Raw genomic sequence first — 24,410 nt, 5'->3', positions numbered from 1 at the left:
AATATAAAAGTAGCATTAATCACTGAAATAGCTACACCTAGTGATTATAGTGTCTTACGTAATGAGAGACATAAAGTTAATAAAATACCACGATTTGCGAGCAAAAACTAAAGTAATGAGCAAGACAGAAACCAAAATAGTACCAATAGCATTAGGAGCAACAGGACTAATTAAAAAAAATAATTTTCAAGCATACTTAAATATACTACCAATACAAGTAATCCCATATGAACTGCAGAAAGAAGCAATTTTGAGTTAGCTATGCTGAGAAGAACACTCTTTACTATCATCAAAGACTGAAGCAACACTAATTTCAATAACTTTAATCATATACCTGAATCATAAATGGGGTAAATTCTTACCATGGTATTAGACATCCAAAACATTTGGAGAAATTAAAAAAGCAAGAAACTACTTAACTGAATTCAGCCTTCAAGGCTGTTCTCTTTCACTAAAGTAAAGTCTACATGATTGATGAACTGCTTGTGGGAACTACTGTAAAAATATTCACATGCTCACACCACCAGGCATTCAAAGGACACACAACTTGTTATAGTTAGTTTCAGAAAAACAAAACATTTTCAAAACTTTATACAGTTTTACTAGACTGAATAAACTCAACATGCTTCTCTCGTTCTCTGTGTGTGTGTGTGTGTGTGTACACTGTATGCTTTTTTTAAACTGGTATATCTTGAATGTAACCCCCCCACACACACACACACACACATACACACATTGTGGGTCTGTATGTGTGTGTTTATGTACAAACTGAAAAATAAGTGGTGATCTACTAATAACGTGTCATGCTGATGCTATCCTCTGCTAAGTATAGTGAGTGATGTTATAAGACGACAGCTACTACAGATGTCTTAATCTGGATTTATGCTTCTGTATTAAGGGAAATGGAAATTCTGGAAGAACTTATGGACTTCCATGAACATGGTTAAGAACTGTAACTTGAGAACTGTAAATCTAATATGGTGTCCTGTCTCCTTTTGAGAGAATAAAGTGGACGACCTTAGGCCCAGTGAAACTGCCCTGTTGTTCCTCATAGCTCAGTACTGGATTATCAACATAAAACAAATCAAGTTTCAATAGTGTCCTCATGCCATGATAAACACAAGCCTGACAGAGAAATCACAAAAGACAATATAAGCATGTGGATGAAAGTAAAATAATTTTATTGGAACAGTAACAACAATCTTTTATCTGAAGTATTTCTTAAATCCCAAAAAACAGCAAGACAAATACAAAAATAAACTGCTATGGGGCATATTCTTAGAAATTCTATATTTTATATTTACAATTAGAAATCAACTGGTCCACACATTAATTTGTCTTTCTTTATGATGTAATATGTCTATTGAATGACAATATTTTAAAACATTTCTTCTCTTGAAACTAAAACTATGAAAATAAATAGTTCCTTAAAATTACATGAAACATGTAAAAAATAATTTCTGAAAAGAATTATTTCACAAATACAGTATTACTTAAAACAAACATAATGGTACTGCATGAAAATCATTTTGTTTTGTCTGTAAACTGCCTTTATATTCTAGCAATATCTAGTTAAATATTCTTTAAAAATAAAGCAGCGCCACACTGAATCCACTGGTCTTGGTTGCCTCCGCAAGGAATGTTGATATTGGTCACAAGCCGATCCCTTTCTGCACTGGTGTATAAAGGTAGTGATATACAATCATAAGGGGAATATGGTCCACTGGCATTCTAGGAACCAAACACATCAACAAGCCACATTGTTAAAAAAGGAAATAGTTAATATAAGAAAGCTAAGCTGTGATCTTGAACAAGACTGCAGGACTGGTTTTTACTCATTTATTTTACTTTCTAACCTCTTTTCAATTGCCACTTACCTTATTCTTGAACTGCAGTGCCAGCTTCCAACTACCACACCTTAACCCACAATTATGTGTAAATAAATCTGCCTTTTAAGCTTACATATTCAAAGAATTCAATCTAGGTAACATACACCATATTACATCACATTAGCTGCTCGTAAATGTCACAAGTCTTTAGTCACATATACCACGTTTTAAATTATTAAACTTCAGAACATGTAAAACTGAAGGCACTTAAAAGGACAAACTGCTGAGCTGTTCAGCACATATAAGCAGAATAACAGCTGTGTAATCTGGAACTCCCTCAGTACAAAGTTGAGGAGCCAAACACAGGCAGAAGAAAAGTTTGTCTGCTCTGAAACTGAAGCAAACTGCTTGCTACAAGTGTAACAAACTTAGTACAGTTAAAACTGTTAAAATATCACACAGTTTTTATAGGAAAATAGGATGGTAGTAGGCTATCAGCCCTAGGGCCTATACAAGCCTAGCCATAACAATTCCCTGGCTATTTCTTCCCACAATATTTATTTCACTACTTCAGCCCAATGCCATATCGGCAAACACATGCATGACCACCCTCTCAATAAAAATATGCTTTTCTCACTCTATATTCACTAATACCTCCTTATATTAGCAGGTAGTAATGGCCTAACATCAAAAGAAGCTCTCACTTCAATGATACAATACTACTAATATATGCTCTTCTACCTCTTCATCCAACGCTTACTACTATTTAGTTCCTCTCTCGTGTCCTTCCATAACATTTTCATCTTTCTAATAATAATCAACTCTCTCTCCATGTCCTTACTTTTCCCTCCTGCTCATTGCTCTTCCTCATGCTATTCCGGCAGCAGAAAACTTTTATTTTTCACCTCCATACATTATTAGAAATATAGAGAATATTTTGAATAACTATGTATTAATTTACTTGACATAGGCTATCCAGTTCTGCAGTGTCTCGCTAGTTGCAGTACATATTGTATTCTTGATCGCAGTTTATCCTAGTAATATTTCTGTACATGCATTTTGTTAGATATATATGTATATATTTAGACATTTATTACAATGCATATACTTCTGTTTAATTATATATATATATATATATATATATATATATATATATATATATATATATATACATAAACACACACACATATATATATATATATATATAGATATATATATAGATATATATATATAGATATATATATATCTATACACACACACACACACATATGTGTGTGTGTGTGTAGTGAAAATAATAGTGCATGTATACTTCTGTTTGCTAGTTAGCTGCATATACACTTCTGTCTGCTAGAATATATGTAGGATAATATAGTCAGTTAAATGGATGCATTTCTGTTTGCTAAAATGTATATTAAAGGGTTAAACTAGAAACATAATTCATCTGTAAATGTAACATGAGGGTCTGGTACAGCTTGAGAAAAATGCTGATAAGGATAACACCTTAAAAAAGGCATTCATCTGAATGTTCAGTGTTTGGTACAAGCTTCAATGAAAATTACAGTAAGAAATTTCCTGAGACACAGGTGCAGGAAGTATGAGAAAACTGCTTTCATATGGAAACATTCACAGTAAAAAAGACTCCCTAAAGTTATTCACCTTGAAACAGAACAGACTGTATGACACCAGAAAATACCAAAGTAACAGACTGCAAATTCCAAAGGTATTAAACAACATACTGTTCTCATGAACAATATCCAGAAGGTGCAGAAGAACATATAAAAAGGACATTAAAAGTGTATGATGTTAGATCTGATTTCATGTTAGAGCTAAGTACTGGAGATCATCATTTGTATTGTCTGAAAACTGTAAATCTGAAACAGTAAACCCTGCAAACTGTACAGTATTGTACAGTATATTGTCTGTTATATAGACAAGTTATTTCAATAGTACTTGGCAAAGTTTAAAATGTTAATAGTCTGCAAAGTTTATGCATACTAATCAGACTGTTTTTACAAGGCACTAAAAGCAGCAGCTAATCAGACTTTGGCTTCAGAAGCTGCTGAGACTTTTATTTCTACTAGGCACTAACACAGAGCCACATTCGGCAGCTTCAGTAAGTACAAGACTGGACTCTTACTTTAAATAACTTTTCACATTTCAATCTGTTTGTGTAGTTATCTGTTGCAGTGATTTTCTCCCCTTAAATATAATTAAATAATGCAAGCAAAGCTCAGCCAAGCTAGAGTTTTCACTGTATGATACCTTAAACCTCCTGTACTAGAAGCCCACAGGATACATGCAAATAACCCCTTAAGGAGATCCTGTGCTGAGGATTAAGGTATGACACAGTGAAAATTCCAGCTTGGTTAAATGTTTCTTGCAGTTTTTACTGAATGGTTTGTCTGTGTGACCTTTCACACTTTGGCTTTGGTTTGAATGTTAAGTTGGAATATTTTGCAAGCACCTTAATCTTTATAGGCATTAACTGGGTTTAAAGACCCAGTGTTTCTAAAGTATAGCCAAACTATCCACTTATGCTGTGTTGACAAGGTGTAAAAAAAAAAAAAAAAAAAAAAAAAAAAAAAGACGAAACATGTCCAGAACTAGTGGGGTTTGGCTTTATTGGCTTGAATGTAACCACAAAAACATTCTAAAAAGTTAAAAAAAAGTCATGGACGTTCAGAAGCCATGTAGCTGAAACACTTGAAGTCCCTAAGGGGTTATTTGCATATTTCCCATGGACCTCCATACCAGTTTTAAGGTATCACACAGCGAAAACTCTAGTTTGGTTAAGTTTTTCTTGCAGCTTTTACTGAATGGTTTCTCTGTGTGACATTTTTACCATTTGGTTTGTATATAATTACTTATCAGCTACTGTAAAAGGTTTTTATGTGTATTTTTGTGGTAACTTTCTCCTCAACTCACTGTAAAATATTTAATCTATTTCAAGGCTGTTCTCCCTTTGTATATAATTACTCAACTACTGTCTAAATGTTTTTGCATCTGTTGTGGAGCTTTTCTTCTCAGGCCCCTGATGAAAATGGGCCATTGGCTCAGTTAGACTTTCCTGGTCATCAAAGGACAAATACATACAATAAGATTTTTATGCAGCACAATATCCTAATGGTTTGATAAAAAAATGCTGGTACTGCACTCCTGCACATTCAGGAGCTGCCAATCACTCCTTCACTCCTAACAGCTTGTGCCTCTGGAAGCTGTCCTTTGCTCAGTGCTAGCAACAGTTTTAAATACAGCAGCTATAAGCAGAGGACCTTGCTCAGTCCTAACTCTGCACCCTGCTATAAGTACTGCACTCATATTTCACAAAAAAAAAAAAAAAAAAATCCCCAAAAGTTACTATGCCATTACTATGGAGGCTGCAGTGTATGTTAACCTGCGTAATTATCAGAGAAATCACAACTGTCTTGGGTACTCATCACAGTAATAAATCTTCAAGAGCAACAATCTAGCAACACTAACACAAGGAGATTCCCTTTACATTCAGCTGTCTGTTTTTCCACTTATCTTTTTTAATTCTTGGTTGGGATGCCTCCTGTGCAGTCTGCATGTCCTCCCTGTGTTTGTGTGGGTTTCCTCTGGGCACTCCGGTTTCCTCCCACATTAGAAAGACATGGAGTAGGTGGAATGGACACACTAAATTGGCCATGCGTGTGAGTGTGTGTCATGCAAGGACAATCACAGCAAGGCTAGATACCTAATGATGTGAACCTTGGCTCTAGAAGATTCTCGCTGTTGAGTTGATACCCCAACCCCATGTGCAGAAATGGGAAAAAGGGGTTGTAGATGGATGGCTCTATGTCATACAAATGTGACAAGATCAGTCTTTCTCTGTTGTGGCACTTAGACCAGCAGCTCACATTACTATATGAAAAAATATATATTTTACTTCCTCCAGTAAGAATGTTAATTAATAAAGACTAACAGTGAAACTCATCATGATACAGAATAAACACCACCGATGCAAAAGGGACTATCAGGAGAGAGTGGGTGGGTGCCATGCAATAGTTTCTCCCTCTTACTTTAAAAAGTTCTATTGCTATGACTAGCACTTCAGACAAATATACTTTGTTAAAGAAAAGACTTGGAGCAATATAACAAATGGACAAAGGTCCCAGCCATGTGTCAGCCTTGTCAAGGAGCAAGTTGTTGGGACAGTTAGGAGAAAATGCTTTGCACTACTGGTATTCCAAGCCAGCGCTGGTATTAGAATGCATGTTTAATCTGTAAAGTTTACTTATTGCATGAACACCCATCCAAATGACTGATTCACAGTTCTAAGAAAAATATCCTTCAGTAGGATAAAGATATTCTTGAAGAAAGACATGGTGGTCATGGCATCTGTTCCATGAAAACAACTTAGATGATTAACGTTAATACATTTCCATACTTCTTATAATATAAGAAATGTATTAGTGCTAACTACTTAAAGTCAGTTTTATGAGTAAAGATTGTGTCTTTCTCCCATAAACTAAACAAGCACCTGGTTTGTATCCCTCACAATTTTTGTTCTGTACCTGCAGTATCTTTTTTCCTGTGTATAGAGTATCTGTGTGGTATGTGAAAGTACAGTTGTGTAAAATCTTATCGTAACAGTAGATGTCCTTCTCCTCACTGTTGTAGTATTCTTCACCTAAGGGATTTCCTGCCAAGGATTGCCCAAAGTCTGCTAGTAGACCAAAGCCTTCAGCTCTTATAGGTGTCATATATCACATGTATTCTCCCCACTCACAATGTAGGGCATAAAGGTGATGTATGGACGCAAACGCTCAAAAATGAAAAAGCCCCAGGTGGAACAGAATACCCTCAGGGACAAATAGGAACATGTGGATCCAGAAGGGAAAACAAAGATGGTAGAAAGGCCCCTTGGTATAAGTCACTTCTACATGCCTTTAGTTTTCACCCTCCACATATTATATGCAACATCCCCAAATCGCAATTCCTCTGTATGAAATGGATTTGTTCTAATCCTGACAGATATGAATATTTCAAACAGGACCTTACCAACAGGTTCAAGGCCAGAGGTTATCCATCTTGACAGCACGTAATTGGGTCACTAGGGTGGATAGGAAGGATTTACTTGTCTATAAAGAACAACCACGTCTCAGTCATTCTGACATTAGATTAGAGACAACTTATGGACGTAAAACCAACATATTATTGGTTTGTGTTAATAAAAACTGGAATATACTGTTAGCTGATCATAGGCTATCAGAGATTTTACAAGATAAATGTATCTTTTCCTTTTGTAGGGACAAAATTCTTGGGTCCCGCTTTAGCCATTACAAGAAGGCTTTTCCTTCAATCAGTTTTAAATCTCAACGTACAATCACAGGGGATTTTTTATATGGGTGCAAATTGTGTACACTGTCCAAGGATGGCTAAGTTCAAACACTTTACCAGTAGAAACATGAACGTTTTTTGATGTTACATTTTTGGCCAGTTGTAGCACGGATTGGTTTATATACCTAGCCACATGTTCCTGCTCAGCCTTTTACATAGGACAAACCTCTCTACCAGCCAGATTACGTATATCAGAACACGAGTGATATTAGACTGAAAAAACTCACTAATGCACTCTACAAACATACTTTGTTACACAACACAGCGAATCTTAGGTTTACCATTATTGATAGAATCATTGGTGATAGGGTTAATAAACCTGGTTGGCACAATATACTTAATTTCAAAGAAAAGAAATGGATTATCAAACTGGGGGGTTTATTTCCACAGGGCTTAATGAACAATTACAGCCAACCAATCAGTAGGGCTCTTCCACAATACATGTTGTATAAAAGGGCATGTTAAATGTATTCTCTGTTTACACTGATGAAGGCTTAGTAAGTTTCATGCCAAAACCGATCTGTTTTTTTGCTTTGAAGGACGTTTCAATAAATAGAGGATATTTTCTTCACTACTGAGTGCTGGCCTTTTGTTTTTGAATTTGCTAGTTAGTGTTTTGGGGCCGTGCACATGCCATACTTGCAAGGGTCACTTTGCCGTACAGACGCAAGTGCTCAAAAATGAAAAAGCGCCAGGAGGAACAGAATACCCTCAGGGACAAACAGGAACATGTGGATCCAGAAGGGAAAACAAAGATGGTAGAAGGGCCCCTTGACCAAGAAGGCAACCAGAACACAAGGCAAGAGACAGGACAGAGGGGGGGAGGACCGAATACTGCAACAATGAAGAGAAGGCATATGCTGTTATGGTAAGATTTTACACAACTGTACTATGTCCTTCCATATCACTGCTGCAGTATTATTCACCTAGGGGAAATAACAAGAGCTCAAGAGGGTGCCGGGGAGGAGGACGGCAGAGAAGAACCCTCCACAAACCCATACAGGATAACCTTGGCAAAAGCCTGCTCTGGCCCTGGAAACAACATCCAGTTTGAAATGTTTAATGAGGGTATGAACAGAGGACCAAGTAGCAGCCTTAAGGATAGAAATGGTATCCAGACCATTGAAAAAGGCACCAGAGGAGGCAACTGCCCTAGTAGAATGTGCCTTTACAGAATAGGAAAGACACTTTCCTTGAAAAGATAACAAAAGGAAATGGCCTCAGAAATCCAGGAGGGAATGGTTTGCTTAGAAATAGCCAACCCCAACGTCCTGGGATGAAAAGAAACAAAAAGCTGTTCTGATTTATGAAAAACTTTAGTCTTATCTAAATAATATCGGAGCTGTCTTTGCAAATCCAAGGTGTGAAAAACCTTCAGAATGGCAGACTCTGCAGAAGGAAAAAAGTAAGGAAGATGATTATACTGATTAATGGACAACTCATTGACCACTATGGGCATAAAATAAGGTTTAGTACAAAGAGACAACCTGTCTTTAAGGAAAGCCAAAAAAGAAGGAATAACCATGAGAGCCTGAAATTCAGACACTCTCTTGGTTGAAGTAAGAGCCAAAAGCAGAACAGTCTTTCAAGTACAATGCTGCAAGGAAGCTGAGCAAGCAGGCTTAATTTTTCAAGTACAAAACTGAGGTCTTATGGAGGTGGAATAGGCTTCCTGGGAGGCATGATATGAAGGACACCTTTAAGGAATTGCTTGAAATCAAACCTAGAGGCAAAGGACAATTCAAGGGCAGACAAGCAGAAATTGCTGACAGGTAGGCTTTCACTAAAGAGTTTGCCAAGTCAGCATGGAGCAGATCACACAAATGAGAGAAAACCAAAGGAACCTCCATTCTTGCCATTTAATTTCTCCAAGTCTTTTGGGTTTCTAATACCATGACAAGAATGGATCCCATTTCTAAGTCAAAGTATGATTAAAGTTGTGAAATTAGCATTATTTTGATCTTTAATGTTATTCAAAAGTGCTCTTCACAGCACCTGCAATGTGCCCAGAAATGACTCCTTCTGCAATTCATACAGCATTACATGTATTGGAACTGTCTAGGTATCCTTCTTCCACACTGCTCTCATTTCTGCTGGCAAATCCTGGTATTTTATGATTTTCTATTTATACTTAAGACACTGTGCTACTTTTGTCTTCTTTCATGGACTATTACATCTGTTTTTTTTTTTTGCATCTATTTTTTGAACAGTTGAGTAATCACATGCGATATAAGCTACTTTAATACTGTAATGTTTGCACAATCCCCAGTGGATCAGTCTTGTTACACTATTATGTCTTTCACTATACAGGCCCTCTTCCATTAGTGTATCACTCCTGGCAACAAAATTTGCGACTGTTTCCAGTTCTGTTTTACAAAACATGCATTTATCTGTTAATCCCATATGTTTAAACAGACCTTGTAAACTAATGTGTGCATAGTCCACTATCCTGGGGCACTAATATTAACCTTTCATCTTTTGGTTTGAATTCATCTCTCCTTAACCATTCCTGTGTCAGACCCTGATTGACATGAGGTTGTTCCAACAGTTTTCTGTACTTGCACCTATATTTATGCCTTTTCCACATTTTTTGTCTGCTCATCTGAGCCTTTCCTTATATTCTTTCTTTTGTTTTTTGGCACATACAATTGCTGCCAGATATACTGCTGGTAAACTAAGCGGGAAGTTATAGTTTCATAGTTTCATAGTATAGTACTAGGCTATCTGCCCTGGGGCATTTGTAAGCCTAGCCATAGTGATGTGGCTTCTGCCACCCCATGAAATGGTACAAAAATGTACAGAATAAATCTAGAATACTGTGCCTCTGTCTAGTAGTGACACAGTGAAGGTCCCCTTATATAATAGAATTAGTTTACTGTGCCCCTGTCTAGCAGTGACACAGATGTGACCCCTGGGGTAAACTTACGATCTCCCATCCACCCATCAAGATTTCTCTTGAAGAGAGTCAGTGAGGGGCTCTACCTAATACGAACTGGGATCCTGTTCCAAAGCATGGGAAGCCTCTGGGTTATGAATCTATCCCTCCAGCATGTCCTATTCATACTTGTGCCGAGGTTTAAGTCTTTAGCTCTCATGGTCCTGATGGATTTGGATTTTTTGAGGTGGAGCACGTCCATCAGATCCTGATTGGACATGGCCTTGTACGTCAGGCAGAGATCACCTCTGAGCAGGCGGTATGCTACTGAATAGAGCTGAAGTTTCTTTAGTCTGGCAGAATAAGACATATGTTGGAGACCCTTGATCCTATTGGTGAGGTACTTTTGTGGTCTCTCCAGCTGTTGCAAGTGCCGGGTGAGGTACATACCAAATGGGGCATTGTACTCAATCATGGCTCTGATGAGGGAGGAATATAGGGGTACAATGACATCCTTGGATCTGGATGTGAAACCCTTCATGATGAGGTGTGCAAGGTAGAATGTTTTTCTAACCACTTTGGCAACGTGGGTGTCAACTGAGAGGTCGCTGTCTACTTGGGTCCCTAGGTCTCTGATTACTTTTTCCGTACTCAGTGGGTTGCTGTCTATGTGATAATTTGTAGGTACTTTGTTTTTTCCAAAGGGATGACTATACATTTTTTGGCATTTAGTTTAAGGCCGTGACTACGGCACCAGTTGTCCGTTTCAGTGAGGCCTTTTTGTAGGATGTGTGTATCTGCTGGTGTATCGACTATGGCGCCTAGTTTGCAGTCATCTGCGAACTTTGTCAGCCACAGCCCTCCCATGTTTGCTTTAACATCTGAGAAATAAATGCCGAACAAGAGGGGTCCCAGGACAGATCCCTGTGGGACACCACTTGTGACTGGCTTTGAGTCTGACATTGCTCCAGCGATTTTAACTTTATGGGTTCTGTCCTTTAACCAGTTTGCAACCCATCTAGTGACATAAGGGTTTACTTTTAAGCTGTTTAGCTTATCTATGATGCCTGAGTGGGGTATTGTGTCAAAGGCCTTAGCCAAGTCCAGGTATGCTGTATGGACTGCTTTGCCCTCATCAATGGCTCTAGTGGCTGTTTCGAAAAAGTCAACCAGGTTTAAAAGGCAGGATCTGCCCTTTACAAAGCCGAACTGGGTGGGGTCAAGCGTCTGTAGGTCCCCTATGTCTCCGTTTATGAGTTCCATAATGATTCTTTCCATAGCTTTGCAGACCAGGCTAGTCAAGCTTATGGGGCGGTAGTTTCCAGGGTCTGTAGAGGCACCCCCCCTTGTGGAGTGGGACCATTGTTGCTGTACGCCAGTGTTCAGGTACATATCCCGAAGTAAGGCTAAGGTTAAATAGCATTTTTATGTGTGGGTTTAGCTCCTCTTGGAGTTCACGTAACACGCACCCCGGGATACCGTCAGGTCCCATTGATGCTGTGTTTTTTGCTTTGTTTAGGGTGGTTCTCACTTGGACATCTGAGATGACAGGGAGATTACATTCAGCTGGGATAAGTATTTCTTCTTTTGGGGATGAAGGAGGTGAGAAATTTGCACTGAAACTGTCAGCCAGAATGTTAGCAATATCTGTGGGTTCAGTGTATTTTTTGTTGTTGTGAACCAACTCTGAGCATATCTGAGGGTTTCCGCCCAGGTTTCTAACATAGCTGAAGAAGGCTTTGTGGTTATCTTTAGTGTCCTTAGTGATTTTTCTCTCAAAGTTTGCCTTGGATGTTTTTATGAGAGAACGTAGTTTTCTGCTAATGTTGATCAGAGATGTCTTCCCTTCATGGGATTTCGCTCTGACGTGCAGTAGCTTCCTTCTTTTGTTATACAATTTGTTTATGGCTGAGGTCCACCAGACAGGACGCTTACATTTGGTGGAGAGGGACTTGGATTTGTTTGGGATTGCATGATCCATGCATTCTTGGAGATGTCCATAGAAAGCATTTGTGAAGGATTCGGCATTGTGGGATGTGGTATCCACTGGCACAGTGGGCTTAAAGGATACCATCTCAGTCTTAAGAAGAGTGAAGTCTGCTTTTGAGAAGTTTTTCACTGTGGTCTTTTGTGCTGGGGGTGGAGGTGGGATATGTCTATCCAGGGTGATTAGTTTGTGGTCAGATCTCACTAGTGAGGGGTATACTTCCGGTGTGGAGCATTTTGTCCCCATGTTTGTGATGATCAGGTCTAGTATATTATCTCCCCTAGTGGAAGAGGTGACTAGTTGTTCCAATGCATTTGAATTTATGAATTCCAGGAACCTTTGGGCTAGGGTATTAGGGCTAGAATAATGTACCCAATCTATGTTTGGGTAGTTGAAGTCTCCCAGTATGATGGTATTTTGTGATACATTCATATCCTCCAATGTCTTCAGGAAGGCTGAGTGGGGTTCTTGAGATTGGGAGGGTGGTCTGTAACATGCTACCCGTTGTATAGCAGTTTTGCCTATGGTTAGTTGCACCTGTATGGTCTCTGATGCTTCATGTGTTGCTACTAACCTGGAGGTGTGGGTGTCCTTTATGAATATGGACACTCCCCCTCCCTTTGTGGTTCGGCCCGGGTTTTGGGGCCGAAAAGCATGATTCGAGGTATAGCCTGGTAGCGCTGGGGTGCTCTCAGGAGCCTTGAACCAGGTTTCAGTTACTGCACAGACGTCGATGTTCTCCATGCTGAGGAGTGCATCAAGTGCCTGCATCTTGAGATTTAGACTTATCCTAGAGTTGTTCTCTTCACATTTCAAAACTTTCACTATGTTTGGATCTGATGAGGTCAGCAGATATGCATGCAGTCCTACAACTGCAGATCAATACATGTAATCAATTTCAAGGAGGCCCATATCTCCTTCAGAACAAGTAATAACCATGGCATATACTGATTTTTGTTAAGCAGTTTCCTTGTTTTCCTGTCCAAATGATCCAATACCTTTTGGGGCCAGTCAATCACCCCAAAACTGTAAATCAGAACAGGAAGAGCAAACTGGTTTATAGCTTGGACTTCATTCCTAGATGTCGGGGCTGTTTTCAGTATTAATTTTAGTCTTGTAAAATATTCTTTACTGAGTTTTGTTTGCATTTGTTCATGTTTTATTGTTGATCCTTCATCATTTCCCAAATATTTATACACTTTCTCCAGCTCAAGTTCATTTGTATCACATTTCTGTCCCAGACTGATACTTTCTTGGAGCTGCAGCTTTTCTGCTTTAAATGACGTTTTTGCACATTTATCAAGACCAAATGACATTTATATAATCTGAGAATGTTTTGACCACTTTCAGTTGTACTTTCAGCTTCTCATCAGATGAAGTATACAGTTTTAAATCATCCACAAAAAGAAGATGAGAAGCCTTTACACTGTTGTTGTCTGGGATCCAAACTGTAACCATAACCTAAATATTCACCTTGGAATAGACCCCTTTCAATATTTTTGTTCCTATGGATTTGTCCTTTATCATGGCTTAGCTGCAAATTGGTTTGTCACTGTTTCATGGTGACTATAATGTAATTGATTAATGTAAGGTGTTTCTTATACATCTGTAAAGCACACCTTTATCCATGAATGTGGGATGCTGTCAAATACTTCTTTGTAATCTATCCATGCCATACTTAGATTTTTCCCCATTTTACAATTCTCCATTATGACTTTATTTAAGAACAAATTATCCCTTGTTCCATATGACTTTCTTTTATCCTTTTGCTCCATTGTCATGACTGAGTTTTCTTTTAAATGACTATAAACTCTGTCAGTGTCAAATCCAGTATGCAGTTTATACATCGTCAGAAGGCAAGTTATTGATCTATAGTTTTTAGGATACATTACAGGTTCTCTCTTAAAAAGAAGTATCATTTTTTCTGCTGTTAACCAGACTTGTGTCTGTCTGGGGTGTGCATATAAGCAGTTCTAACTCAGGACTAAATTTTTGTGTAAAGATGTTAATACTTTCAGTCAGAATTCAGGTACTGCATCAGGGCTGAAAACAAAGCTTCTGGAGGCAGGAGTCTGAGTAGATTTAGTAGGAGGCACACACCTAGAACCCTTCTTGCCATTCAGGCAATGAGATGAAGAAATTGAACACTGAGGTTTATCAAACAATCCCCATCCGTTTATCAAACAACTCCCATCCTGTGTGATTAAGTCCATCCTATGAGGAAACTTATGTTAATTGACTTTGGTCATTTTCAAAAGAAGGGGCAACAATATCCTAGATCTAGTCATTACCAATATGAGTGACCGGTGTTCCACACCTGAAGTCAACGCCTCATTGGTCCGATCCGACCATAAGCTAATTACCCTAGATATCCACATCCTGCCTCCACCCCTCATTAAGGAAACCATGGTAAAAAAATTTCTCCAAAGCCAACTTCATGTTTCTTAAGACAGAAGTGGTGAACTTCATGACACCCATGCAGATGGACAATACAGTTACGACTACTGAATCCTACACAACTGCACTTTATAAGCACTTACATGAGTGCATGGATCGTGCTATCCCAAACAGAACCAAGACGCTATCCTCCAAAAAAAGGAAGCCAATCTGGTAGTCCCGTGCCATAAACAAACTGTACAACAGAAAGGAAGAAACTGTTGCAAAAGAGAGTAAAATCCCACGAGTGGAGGAGCTCCCTGGTCAGCCTCAGTAAGAAGCTGCGATCCCTGATAAAATCCTCCAAAGCTAGTTACGAAAACAAAATCACCACTGAGTCTAAAGACAACCACAAAGCATTCTATAGCTATGTCAAGAATCTCAATGGCAACACTCAGATCTGCTCTGAGTTACAGCACAATGGCACTAAATATACAGACCCAAATGATATTGCCAACATCCTGGCAGATAGTTTCAGTGCTAACTCCCCCCCCCACACCCTCTAAAGAGCCCATCTCTATACCGGAAGAATGCAAAGTTCCTGTAATCACGGCTGCACAGGTAAAAACCACACTCTCCAAAGCCAAGAACACAGCATCCATGGGACTGGACAACATCCCAGGCTGCATTCTACATGAACTACAGAGCGAACTGGCACCCCACCTAAGTACCATGTTCAATCATAGCCTCACCTCAGGCTTTGTGCCTGCTGAATGGCGCCCAGCAACGGTTATCCCACTCCACAAGGGGGGAGGCACCACGGACCCTGGGAACTACCGCCCCATTAGCCTGACGAGCCTGGTCTGCAAGGCCATGGAATGTATCATCATGGAACTTATAAACAAAGACATTGGTAATCTCCAAACTCTGGATCCCACCCAGTTTTGGTTTGTAAAAGGCAGATCATGTCTCCTAAACCTGACAGACTTCTTTGAAGCAGTCACCAAAGCCGCAGACAAGGGTAAGGTGGTTCACACAGCCTATCTAGATCTTGCCAAGGCTTTTGACACCATCCCCCACTCTACAATTACAGATAAACTCACTAAACTAGATATAAATCCTTATGTCACAAGATGGGTTGCCAACTGGCTCACTGACAGAACCCACACTCTGAAAGTAGCAGACTCCAAATCCGACTTCAGACCAGTGACAAGTGGAGTACCACAGGGTTCAGTCCTGGGTCCTCTCCTGTTTGGTATCTACTTCTCTGAAGTACAGGCTAACACAGAAGGTCTTTGGCTATCGAAGTTCGCAGATGACTGCAAACTAGGAGCCATAATCGAAACTCCTAACGATGTGGACATCCTACAAAAGGGCCTCACTGAGACAGATGCCTGGTGTCAAAGCCATGGCCTCAAGCTCAATGCCAAAAGTGCATTGTCATCCCCTTTGGTAAAAACTCTGTACCCATGAACTACAACATAGGTGGTAGTATACTTAACACCGAAAGTGTGATAAGAGACCTTGGGACACAGGTGGACAGTAGTCTCTCCTTTGATAATCACATTGCCACAGTAGTCAGGAAATCCTTCTACGTGGCACACCTCATCACAAAAGGTTTCTCATCCAGAAAAAAAGAGTTCATTGTTCCCTTCTACTCATCACTCATTAGACCCATTATAGAGTACAACGCCCCTTTTGGTATGTACCTCACAAGACATCTACAAGAACTGGAAAGGCCACAGAAATACCTCACAAAGAGGATTACCAGCCTCAAACAGATGCCCTACGCAGACCGTCTAAAAAAACTCCAGCTTTACTCCGTCGCATATCGCCTACTCAGAGGTGATCTCTGCCTAACATACAAAGCTATGTCAAACCCAGAGCTGCTGGATATGCTCCACTTAAAGAAATCCCAATCTCTCCAAGCTACACGCTCTAGGGACCTAAACCTTGTCACCACAATAAACAGAACATGCCGGAGGGATAGATTCCTGTCCCAGAGACTTCCCATACTCTGGAATAAACTACCTATCTATATCAAACAAAGCTCCTCATTAGCACTCTTCAAGAAAAATCTTGATGAATGGATGGGAAATGGGAAATTCACCCCAGGGATCACCTCTGTGGCTCTGCTCGACAGTGGCACAGGAAAATAATTTTCTTGGGAGGCAAAAGACAGGGTACTTTTTTGGCTGGGCTTGTATAGGCCCCAGGGCCGATAGCCTAGTACCTACCTGTCAACCTATGAACCTAAGAGCGTGCCACTGCTGCCTGGGTTGTAAGGAGGTTACCACAATTATTTTATTATTATTTATTTTACATTTGTTAACCGGGAAAGTCCGACTGGACGCATGTCCTTATTCAGCAGAGGCCCGGGGAGAAAAGATCCATGTACACAGTAAAAAATTACATTAGACAGTTGATATACAGTTAGATTAAATGCAATCATATATAGTATCCATACACTTTTTCTATTAATAATGTTGTTGAAAAATAATTCCTTAATAAAGAGTTTAGACATCAAATACTTCAGAGTACTTGGGATATATATATATATATATATATATATATACATTATAAAATAGCTGGTAGGATGAAATATGTATAAATGATAGATTGGATAAGAAAGGTTCTGGGGAGAGAGGATAGGTGTAGATAGGGAAATAATGAGTTGAAAGTGGAGGGGCTGATAGAGAGTAGTAGGTGGTAAGGTCTAAAGGTAGGGTAAGCAGGAAGGTTGCAGACATATAGAGGAAGAGGAGTAATTCAAAGGGTGTAAATAATAATAGCACTGGTAGGTGTGTTGTACATAAAGTCAGTTGGATATAGGAAAGGAAGATGACAGAGGGAGAAGCAGAGAGATGTAACAGGAGAAATGATACTGGGAATTAAAGCAAGGAAGGAGAAGTAGTGGGGTGGGAAACAGAGATATGTATTGGTAGGCTTAAAGTATTAGTAGGAGATTAGTCTGGGGTGTTGCATATACATAACCAAAGATGCTGAAGATGGGATTTTATGGATTTTTTGAAGGGGGTGAGGATAGTTATAGTTGTGATATTGGGGGGGGGGGGCTGCTCCACTGCTTAGCAACAGAGTTGCTGTAGAGGGAAGTGCCACCGGAGTTACTGGTTTCTGTTACCTCTAGTAGGAGTTTCTGATTTGACCGTAGAATTCTAGCTTTGTTGCTTGGGTGAAGTAGGTTTTGTAGAGCAGGGATTTTGTCAGGGCAGTGAAGAAGTTTGTGGGTTGTTATAAGATTGTTATAAAGAATGAGGTTGGGAAGTTCCAGCCAATCAAGAGCTTTTAAAGGAGTCCAGTGACGTTTTCAATGGGGCATATTTGTTGCAAATTTGGCAATTTTATTATAACAGGTTTGAAGAATGACAAGGTCTGATTTTCTGGGATTGGTGAATATTGGTGATGCATGTAAGTGTGTGGAAAAAGGTGGGTACGTGCAATGGTGGCTCAGATGGAGTCGGTTAGGAACTGTTTGTTCCTGTATAGCATGGCAAGTTTTTTTATGCACTTTTTTGTGGTGGTGGATATATGTATGTCAAACTTCAATTGGATGTTTATGATAACCCCAAGTGGTTTTGTGTGATTGACTGGTGATATGATAGTGTTGTTACTGGAGGTAATGTTAAAGTTAATAGTATAGGAGGAGTGATGTGTGGGTGGGAAAATAATAAGCGGAGTCTTATTGGGGTTTAGTATTAGATGTGAATCTCAAAAGAGGAATGTGTTTGGTGGTGGAGGGTCTCAGGGGAGGGTGAGGCACAGAGGAGAGTGGAATCATCTGCGTATGGTATGATGGAGGCATGGAGTGTGGCTGTGTGTAATTTGTTGGCGAGTCCCTCTGAATCATTAGAAAAACCTTGGTTATCATAGGAATGGTTTGAAAGGCAGATAGAAACATTCCCTTTCATGGGAATGAAAAGGCACCTGTTTTCCAGGCCTATGTCTATGGAGTTTTGGAGAAGAATTTCTTCCTGTTGTGAATGTAGGTAAACAGATCTTCTTGAAGTGTTCCCCACAGCTGGAGCAATGCCTGGAAACCTCCAGATGCAACTTCCATTCATGGGGTTCTGTCCTGGTCCTGCTCAGCTTCTCTACAACAATATACCACTTTGAAAAGAGGCAGGTAGCTTGCAGAAATAGATTGTGCCGAGTTGCTATTTCCCAGTTTACCACAGCTAATCTGAGAATTGCAGATTATGAAACCCAGAATCTTGAGATATTCCCCTGTAGATGCCATAGTCAAATAGGAAAATATCAGAAAGGTTTCCTTGTAAAATTCCACTTTGCCCTGAGAAAGAAAAGTCCTCGTGAGAGATGTACCCAGGAGAAATCCAAGAAATACTATTCTGTGAGACAAAGTGAGAGAAGATTTCTCTATCCATCCATCCATCCATAACCCCTTTTCCCATTTTTGCACAAAGGTTGGGGTGTCACTTCAACATTGACAATCATCTAGAGCCAAGGTTTATATCACTGGCTGACTAGCCCTGCAGTGACAGTTCATTCACACTACACACTCGCATGCACCCTCACACCTGTGGCTAATTTGGTGTGTCCAATCCACCTTAATGCATGTCTTTGGAATGTGGGAAGAAACCGGAGCACCCGGAGGAAACCCACAGGAACACATACGGGGGACATGCAGACTCTGCACAGAAGGCACCCCAGCTTAGAATCAAACCGGGGAACCTCTTGCTGTGAGGTGTTGCTGTGAGGTGACAACACTACCAGCTGCACCACTGTGCCACCCTAAATGTTCACCTGAAATCCTAAATGGAGAAAAAAAATTTTTTTAAGCCAACCTGTAAAAGAATCTGCAAAAATAGGCAATTGACTAAATATGGCAAAATGTGAATGCCCTGCAACCTGTAGTGAGCTATTACAGGAGGTAACAGGGAGTTATGATTGGTTGGATGCACAGAAATCCCTTGAAAATGGGGAAGGGAGTCCCACTGCCACTTACAGTCATTTGAAATGAGTCTCAGTACCAAAATGCTTAAGTAATATGGTGCCACAGTGGAAAGTGAAGATACAGACTTTGGGAAAGTTTTACTGAACTGCCAGCACAGGGAGTAGGAAAAGCATGATGGAGTATATAATCAGTCTGTTTTGAATTGTTACTGATTGTGAGAGGACTCTCCCTTCCTTTTTAAACTTCTCTGCCATTGCTTTCTGAAATTTTGTTTGCCTTTGCCTTGCTGAGATTACTTATTTTGATTCTTATAAAAGGGAGCCTGATCTGTTAGAAAAGTTTCTATTAAATTTTGGAATGGATGGTTTACAAATTTGGGTAATCCCCTGAATTATCTTTCCCCTTTCATCACATCTTTTTAGGACTTCAGCAGAAAAGGGGATAAATAATGCTGAATTATCCAGGGGAGTATTCAGGTGCTCAGCTTTAACATAATCTGGTAAATTGACCTAGTGGCAACTGCTCTTAAAACAGCACAAGAACATTTTAGAGATTGTTTGGTTACCTGAGACTCAGAAGATATTAAAGAATTCAGGCATGTCTTAGTCTTTGAAAAAGGGAGGTCATCGGTTAACTTTCTCATATTGTCAAAAGAAGCCAACAGGAACTTGGACATATGTCTGCCAATTCACTATTCTGAAGGCTGAGACGGAAGACATAGAAACTTTCTTCCCAAACCTATTAAAGACTTTACCATCCTTGTCAAAAGGAAAAGGGTAGGCTGCCATAAGGTGCCTGGCAGAAGATTAAAAAAATATGTTTGGCAGATGATGGCTTTAACAGAAAAATGAGGACCTGACCTAGGGTGTGAAAAGAAAATTATGCATCTGGGGAACCTTATATAGTTAGTTTATCAGACTTCTTGGGGACAGAAAACTGACAGTCAGCTAAATGGTTGGCTATACGGAAAGCATCCTCTAATGCTACCAACACAGGAGGAATAGCTGCAGGTTAAGGAAAATCCACCTGCAACAAATCATTACATCTTTGCTGAAATTCTGTTTTTCTCCAATGAAAAACTTTTATTCATTCAATAGTATTAAAGAAAGATATTTTTTAGTTGGGGAAGCTGAAGAAAAACTTTCCTCAGGAGTCTGATTCACCATTCTGTGCATTAGAAACTTGAGAAACACAGTCTAACTCTAATTCCTGTTCCTTACACTGAAAAGCAGAATCTTCTTTTTAAATGTCGGGAAGACTCAGAAGGTAAAGCCTAGAAGGCTTTAAATAAACATTTAGCAAAACCACAGCCAATCCTCCTTGTCAGCCCTTGGAAATGGAGGTGAAGAAATATGCCTAATTTTACGTTTTCTTTTCCTGTGAGACTCTCCATGAAAAAGAGTACCCTGAAAATTTGTCCTTTCCCTGAGATTCATGTTTCTCAGTATGGCTTCATTAAGAACCAATATCTACTACTTGGGGAAACAATGACTTTAAGTGCGGTCCTTGCCCTTAATTCAAAGTTCTAACAGCAGCTTTGTGAAAGAACAATGTCTGCTCTCTCCTCTGATGCTGACAAGAGTGATTCTCCCTTACCTGAAGAGGACAGCCGAACAGCTACACAGGGCATGCTTGACAGTATTAGTAGAGAGGCAACACCAGAAAGACCAAGAGAAAGTGATGAGTGGTTCAAGGTACTCAAAATGGCCACAGCCGAGTTTTTCATCGGTGGCTGAGGTGAAGAGAAAGTCAGCCTCAAGACTAGAGACTCCAGTGCAACTTTTTTTCTTGCAAACCTGGGAGGGGAAAAAAAGAGGAGCTGGGGGTCAGGTCCATTTTAATATCGAGAAAAGTGCATGACAAGAAGGTAGTGGAGCCTTGGAGAGTCTCTCCTACCTCCTGACTATAATTTTAAGTTTTGAAGCTAATTGTTTTAGTAATAACCACCACAAACACTAGCCATTGCCTCTAGCAATACATTTTGACAGAAAAGATAAAATTCTCCTCACAAAAACTAATAAAATGGAAGGTAGTCCCCAACAGGGTACTTATCTGCCCAGCCTTGAAGAAGTGCCAGCTGGTCACCATAAACCTGCACTGAAGAGTGCACGTCAACAGCAAGAAAGTTATGAAGGTTTGGCTTCCTAACCACTGACTTTTACAGCATACCGGACTCCAAAAGGGTCTCGGCAGCGGCCTGCAAATCAACTGAAGTGGGCATCAGGGGCTGTGAAAGTGCCTCACTGAGTACTGGAAGACTGACAACTAGCTTAGCGGAAGCGTCGTCAGTAGGTTTGGACCTGTGCAGTCTTTACGTTTTTTCAGAAGATCTGCTGTTGTATGGCTTACCAAAGCCATATCAGAATTCAAGGCTACAATAAGTGCCCAACGACGGATAGTTCTGGCGTTGAACAAAGCACAGAAGTGACAACGGGGGACGTCGTGCTCTGGGCCTAAACAAGAGACACAGTAAGAGTGGAAGTCTTGGTGTGGTATTTGCTTTCCACAGGCAAGAAAATTATTAACTTTTTCTGACATCGGTTAGTGCAAGAAAAAAGGATTCCTAATGGGGTACTTAGTTTAGAAGACTTCAACTTCAAATCAGTAGATGTAAACTCAGGTAGTGGCCAACTGGCACTCGTGCAAACTGCTTCTACTTCGGGCTTCACGGCAAGAAAGACTGATGTAATGGCATTGGCTGGCTGCCTTACTTTATACTACTGACAACCTGATGTCAGTCCTCAATGACAACAAGCGACGCAGAAATACTAAGTCTCTGGTATTCGGGCCGGCCGAGGGCTACCCTGACAGGGATAATCCAAATGTGATGACTGCAACAGTGAAACATGAAGAACATCAAAGAAAATAGTGTTGTAGAACAGAAACTTAAGTGCACTAAAGCTGCTAGCTTCAGATGCTCCAAGGTTAAAGTTTGTCTTTGCACTGAAGAGAATGGACTGTGGGCTGGGCTAAAGCTAATTTCTAGGATGGCCTAACAGCTAAGCTAGAAGACAATGGAGAAGGTATGTTAACAGAGGCAAAGCTGGCAGGTGGACCTTTACTAAGGAATTAATCAGTTCTGACTGTGAGGAATGGAATTGATAATTTAACAAGTCAAGTACAGGAGGAAAAGTGACTCTACTTCTTGAAAATCCAAACAAACTAAAAGCTGTTGTCATTATGCAAGATATGACTTTTTGGCATTAGGTTTCCTAGCTGCTTTTAAGGTGAAGAGCATTACTTGACAAAGAATGCTGTGTGAAAGTAGGGAGAGGTCCCCAAGCAAACAGGTTTTATTTCAGGTTGGACTGAAGGACCTTGCAATTCTACTGTTAGGAAGATTTGGAGCACTGTTGGATACCTTATCTAAGAAGACATGCATCTAAGCCTGATATGTTAAAATAGGAATCACTCAGGCAATCTGCACAAAATCCTCTCTAACTTTAAAGAAGGATCTTAAGTCAAGGAGAAGAAATTCAATGCATCAAGATGTTTTCAAGGCAAAGGACAATGCATATATCCTCCAAAGCTTAGAATATTCTTATCTGAAGCAAAACTATGGTAGTTAAACCTTTTCCTCAACTGCAAAGTGATCAATATCTCAGACAGTCTCAACAAATGACTTAAGAAGACAAAGACACCCTTTATAAAGTTTCCATTTATAAGACAGTTGTGGTTTCCTGATGAAAATGTTGTTCAGTGTGATAAGCAAGCCATGTATGTAGCCAGCCTGAAATGAAAAATGATTTTGTAAGGCCCATTCTGAGAGTACCACAGTGTGGCACATTCTGTGGAGAAATAAAGTAATGACTGAAGAAATAAAGTCTTGACTGCAACTCAAATGGGGATGGGGAAGTGAGCAGCCAGACCTACACTAAGACTGACACCAAGGCAAGAAGGGTGCTATAGCATGTAGCAGCAGGGTGAAACATGTGCCTAACAAGCTGTAAATATGTACATACTAGCCATAAGTGGCTCAGAGAGAGTAGCATACAACAAACTCACAGACAATAGTGTGGGATTAATGGATGGCAGGCTACTTCAGAGCAATGGGGATTAGAGTCAAACAAGATAATTATGATGGCTGCCTGGATGATGGCCTTCATGACCAGCTCTCACTCAAAAGCAATGTATGGGCTGGCTGGGATAGAGCAAATATGAAAGTCACTGGTCAGCTTAGAAAAACAAACAAAAAAAAAGAAACGATACTGTATATCACAGCCTCCTTGAATGGGAGATAAGAGTAGGTACCCATCTCTCTTTTTTGCTATAAAACAGTGGTATTTGGTGACTAAATCCTTACACCTACTGCACTCTGAATGCTTTTGAATTGTATGAATTCCAGGATAACTACACTTAATTATTTTAGATAGATATGGAGGTTTATTTATTTTGCATCCAAACTCCCCCATGCATTCTGAGACACTAAAATGATGACAACCAGCTGAAGTTTAAAGCATCTGATGCAGTACAAAGTGAATGACAGTACTGTAGAAAGACATTTTCACATTTGCGTCAGTCCACACTTTACAAACCCACTAAATCAAGAAGAGCTCCTCAGCGAACAAAGGCTTAAGAGATCTCCAGAACTTGTCCACTACATACTTCATCAAGAAGGGCTGGAAAGTAAAATGATAATTACAAAGGTGAGGGCTCTAAACTCCATGTGGTAGAGGAGAGTGCTCAAAGCCACACCTGCTCAAAAGTTTAACTCTTTATCTGATGGCACAGGGTAAAAAGACTACATCCTCTTGGAAAATGGCAGCCACAGAATATACAGGCACTAGCTTTATACTGGTTAGAAAATAATTTTGTTCAGTCAATCCACGGCATATATTGCATGTTGGGCTTTGTGGCAGCAACATAAATACAGCAAAGATATTTCAAGTTTCAAAGACAATATCCTTAAAAATTTACTCCAAAAGAAAGAAATATCCAAGGGTCTAATGGCACTGTACTGGTGAAGGCACCAGTACAGAGCCATTAGACCACATACTTGTAAATGAACCCAAAAGATGGGGAATGAGGATATAGACCAAAGCAAACAAG

General features: G+C 39.8%; 1 protein-coding gene across 2 annotated transcripts in view; it reads right to left on the bottom strand.

Annotated features, from left to right (window-relative positions):
• Positions 1 to 1,201: 1,201 nt before the first annotated feature.
• The window catches only part of DYNC2H1 (dynein cytoplasmic 2 heavy chain 1), a 6,555,988-nt gene continuing 6,532,779 nt past the window's right edge, over positions 1,202 to 24,410 (bottom strand). For both annotated transcript variants that reach the window (XM_044072582.1, XM_044072581.1), the window contains one exon: positions 1,202 to 1,731. In XM_044072582.1, coding sequence (XP_043928517.1) covers positions 1,573 to 1,731 — 159 coding nt within the window. In that variant the 3' untranslated portion in view covers positions 1,202 to 1,572. The remainder of the gene's footprint in view (positions 1,732 to 24,410) is intronic.

Source organism: Protopterus annectens, chromosome 5.part0, assembly GCF_019279795.1.
Source record: "Protopterus annectens isolate FY-2018-M chromosome 5.part0, PAN1.0, whole genome shotgun sequence".
In the NCBI taxonomy this organism is placed as follows: domain Eukaryota; kingdom Metazoa; phylum Chordata; order Ceratodontiformes; family Protopteridae; genus Protopterus; species Protopterus annectens.
This window is presented reverse-complemented; position numbering and strand designations above follow the sequence as displayed.